Raw genomic sequence first — 5000 nt, forward strand, 5'->3', positions numbered from 1 at the left:
GAATGCCAACCTTCACACAATAGGGTGATAGGGAGCATTGACATTGTCATGTTCTAGGAGAAATTAACAGTAGAGACTATTCACTGTTCATGTCTGCATGCTGCCACACACAACTGGCAAAAGAGGCTTGATCACCCTGGTCAGAGCAACAATCCCCTGCTCCGCAATAGCCGATGCACCGCACTGCGGAGATGTTGAATCTCTTGCTGTTGAGATTCACCTGGCAGGTCATTCGGTAGAAGCTTAGACATCAGCCAGATCTGTGCTACTGCAGCACCTGACCGAGTGATCATAGGGGGGACTTCATTGCACACCACCCCAGCCTGGCTCCCTGCAGGGCACTGGATGTGGCTGGCTATCACATAGCCAATGTGGTTGAGACATGTCAGAGGAGGGGTCCTAGACCTCACCTTGGCCATTGCAGCTCTGGTGGGAGAATCAGCTGATGTGTCGATGAGACTGTCACAATTGACCATTATGGCAATTTAACTACTCTCATGGATGCTGCCCAGCTGTCCGAGATGCAGCCTCACTGACCATACCTAAAACTCGGCCTGGGTTCAGGAGTCACAAAAACGCCTAGAACTTTAATGACGAGTAAAGAGAGAGGTAAAGTACTCGAAAACCTAGCCCCTCTAAGGGAGGCTATCAGTGATGCCAAGGAAACTGCCAACAAAGTCAGGCAGGAAAAGTGGCTGGAATGGTGTAAGTCTTTCGGCCACCAAACCACCCTTACAGAGTTATGACAATGGGTCATGACCCATCATGACCCTCAATCAGAGGCAAACAGACTGGTGCACGAGTTCTCTGTGAGAACAAGAAGCAACAGTCTGCCAGCCGAACTGAGGGCAAGACAAGAATTCCTACAACCAGACAGACTTGCTCATATCAGAGAAAGGTCAGTCAAATCCAATAACTCAGATGTTATCTTTTCTGAGGGAACTAAGAAAAACCTACAAAAACAGCTCTGACACAGCCCCGGGTTCTGATGGGATCTCGCACCACATCATTCCCCACCTATGACTAGCAGGTAAGCTTGCACTCTTGCAACTCATCAACAAGTCCGAGAAAACTTCTACTCTACCCCAGAGCTGGAAAAGGGCTACCATAGTTCCCATCCCAAAACCAAAGGGAAGTACCGCCCCAACTCTCTCCTCAGCTGTTTGGCCAAGATGGCCGAGAAGATGGTGCTAAACCGACTCCAATGGAAAATGGGAACCCCACATGAATACCTCCATGGGTACACAAGGGGCATGAGCACAGCACACAGCATAGCCACGTTTTTAAGCACAATCTGTGATAGTATTCCTAGACCTGGAGAAGGCTTTCGAATTAACACATCCCCTTGCCATTCAGGAGACCCTGATCCAGAAGGGAATCAAAGGAAAGGAACAGAACAGCCAGAGTCAGATTCCAAGGTCACTTATCACAGTAAATGCCACTAGAAAATGGAACACCACAGGGTAGGATTCTCAGTCCAGCCCTATTAAACACCCTAATGTCCTATATCCTCAACATACACCTCCCAGTGGGGTGCAAGATCATGTCCTATGCAGACGATCTGGCAATCACCTCCACTGGACCATACTGCCTAAGTAAAGCCCAGCATTGTCTGGACCTTGTATCTGAGGAGTGTTGTAGAACAGGACTAAAGATCTCTGCAGCCAAATCAAAAGTCATGGCTCTGAGACACAATGTTCAAGGCACAGGTCTGAAAATCCAGGGAATGGACTTGGAATGGGTCCAGAACTTCCAATACCTTGGGTTAAGGATTAATCGGTCCCTCTTCTTCCAGAAGGAGGTCCAGTACCTGGTTGACCAAACCAAAGTAAGACTGTCTGTCATGAGAGCAATAACTGGGAGGCACATAGGAGCCAAACACAAAGTACTATGTACATACCGTCCGGCCCATTGTGGACTATGCCTCTGCCGTTCTGATTGTCACAAAGAAAAAATATAAAGACAAATTGGAGACAGTTCAAAATGAAGCTGTCAGGATCATTCTGGGTGCCCCAAGGTGGACGAAGGTCCCCAACCTTGGGGCGACTCACGAATCGATCTAATGGCAGCACAATTCCTTCCGTAGGTCATCCAGGCTCCCAAGAACACATGTCAAAGACAAAAAATAGCCAGACGTCTAGAACAAGACAACGAGCTCTTTACAAACAACTCCTGGCTGCCTCACACAGCCAGGGTGTTGATACGCTATCAGCTCAAAGAACAGCTACTTGCCAAGGGCATGGACTCCCCCCCCCCCCCCCACCCTGAGGTTATCGAAGCCCCGCCGTGGGCACAAACCTTGAAAGAGTTCTCTATTATGAGCCTGTCAATGAGAATGAATCAATACCCCATACCTAATCTAAAGGCAGAAGCCGAGAGGGTCATTGCAGCCATCACTCCTCCGGGTAGAACATACTTCACGGATGGATTAGTCGATATGTGTATATATATACATATGTATATATAAATATATATATATATATATGTATTTATATATGTATGAATATGTATATATATATACATATATATACATACATACACACACAATATATATAAACATATATATTACATTCACATACATAAATATATCTATCTATATATACATATATATATATGATTAACTCGTTGCAACAAGTCAAAGTGGGTGAACAGGGTGATTGTCACTTAATAAGCTTAACTATTTTGCATATGTGTATCTGATTATATATACATTTCCCCTGCCGCTCATTTTTACCCGTGGGAATATGACAGACATATCGTGATGTCATCTAGTACGCTGGGAAGAAGTATATAAATCGTAAGCCTACTTCCCTCGTGACAGTCCACTCAATGAGCTAAAGACGTAAAGGGGAAAATCAGCAGTCCATGATGCGGCATTTACTATTTCTGGTGTTAGCGGCTGCTCTGTCCTCCAACATTGCTTACGAGTTGACCGATGAATGCTTGGCTTGCATGTGCTTCGTGAGTAACCTGGGCTTGGCCTTTCATTTATAATCACGGCATATCTCCTCTATTATTGTTTTATCATCATAATCATAATCATCATTTCCACCACCATCATCATCTTTTTTAGTAGTAATATCAGTGGTGCTGTTGTCGTTATGATTTCATCCTCAATATCATTAGCAAGAATATAACCATGTGGTGCTATAGTAGCGCACGTGACTGAGCACGGGGAGAGTCGATCATCCAGCGCGACTTTGAATCCTGGCCGGGGTCTGAGGTTAGGAAGGCATCTACTCGAGGAAAGACCTCTAATTCCCAAAACTCCTTCGAAAGAAGGCACTGTCCTACTCACTGCAATGGAGTTAGTGACGTAAAACCGACTCATCAAATTTACAATTATTATATAATTAATACCACTTCAGTGATATAATTATTCTTACTACTAACATGTTTATTATTTCAATCCTTAACGTTATTATGATTACAATTAGAACCAATAGCATCAATACCATTACAGTTTGATAATCTTAAGGCTATATCACAATCCTTCATTGCAGTTGTTGCCAACATTTCCTCTGATTGCTCCACCTTCTCAGGTCTCCAGCAATGGCTGTAAGATGCCCGAGCCAGTGTGCCAGAACAACGGCTGGGGGGAGGTGTGCGGCCCCTGGGCGATCACCCTCTATTACTGGATGGACGGAGGATACCTAAATGGAGGTAAGGCGGCGTGCGTTTTTCTCCCCCTGTTTGCTGTGTTTTGTGTTCAGGCATTATATTTGATTCTGTGACTCATGAAGAAAAGAGGCAGAAGGAAACGAAAATATAGGAGATGAAATGAACCGCCTTAATTACCATGAATGTTGTTCATACGATTTTTCAAACGCCATTTAAACATGTAACAATGGATGATATCGAAAGTAGTAACAGACTCCTCAAGAATGGTATCTCATTATCAAGAGCAAAATTATATTGATAATATTAGTATTAATGTTAATACTGATAATGGTAATAATAATAATAATAATAATAATGATATTAGTAATAGAATGATAACAATACTACCATTCATAATAACAATAATAACAACAACAACAACAATAATAATAATAATAATAATAATAATGATAAAAATGATGATGTTAATACTGAGAATGATGATAGTAATACTGATGGTAACAATGATGATAATATTGATAATGATAATACTAATAATGATGATAATAATGGTAATGATGATGATGATAATAATGGTAATTATGATAATAATAACAAAGATTATAATAACAGATATAATGATATTTGATAATAATAGATGCAATGACAATGGTAATAATAATCATCATCATTATTATAGTAATAGTAATAACAATGATAATAGTGAAACGGTTAATACTGATAATGATGAATTATTGACAAATGTTAACAGAAGAAACGACGATGACAACAGTTAGAAACATATTGTTGCTACTTCCAGCATCATCATTAATATTGAAGATAATAATAGCATGATAATGATAATAGTAATTATGATGATGATAGTAATAACAATAATAATAAGGACGATAACGGCAACAACAACAACAACAATAATAATAATAATAATAATAATAACAGTAATAATAGTGATAATAATAATGATAATCATAATAATAATGATAATCATAATGATAATCATAATGATAATGATAATGATAATGATGATAATGATAATAATATAATAATAAAAGTAATAATGATAATAGTATTAATAATGATAATAGTATTAATAATGATAATAGTATTAATAATGATAATAGTATAATAATGATAATAATAATAGCAATAACAATAACAGTAGTAGCAGTAGCAGTAATAATAATAATAATAATAATAATAATAATAATAATAATAATAATAATAATAACACTAATAGCAATAGAGATGACAATGATAATACTGATAATACTGATAATGGTAATATTAATGCTGATGCTAATGTTCATACATGATAATGATGAGGATGATGATAATAATAATGATAATAATAATAGTAATAAGAAGAAGAAGAATGATAA

General features: G+C 39.0%; 1 protein-coding gene across 1 annotated transcript in view; it reads left to right on the plus strand.

Moving 5' to 3' along the window:
• Positions 1–2827: 2827 nt before the first annotated feature.
• The window catches only part of LOC125045698 (lysozyme-like), a 3037-nt gene continuing 864 nt past the window's right edge, over positions 2828–5000 (plus strand). The window contains exons 1-2 of the mRNA XM_047643124.1: positions 2828–2961; positions 3543–3663. Of these exons, the coding sequence (XP_047499080.1) occupies positions 2866–2961; positions 3543–3663 (217 nt within the window). The 5' untranslated portion in view covers positions 2828–2865. The remainder of the gene's footprint in view (positions 2962–3542; positions 3664–5000) is intronic.

The sequence above is a fragment of the Penaeus chinensis genome, chromosome 37, assembly GCF_019202785.1.
Source record: "Penaeus chinensis breed Huanghai No. 1 chromosome 37, ASM1920278v2, whole genome shotgun sequence".
In the NCBI taxonomy this organism is placed as follows: Eukaryota; Metazoa; Arthropoda; class Malacostraca; order Decapoda; family Penaeidae; genus Penaeus; species Penaeus chinensis.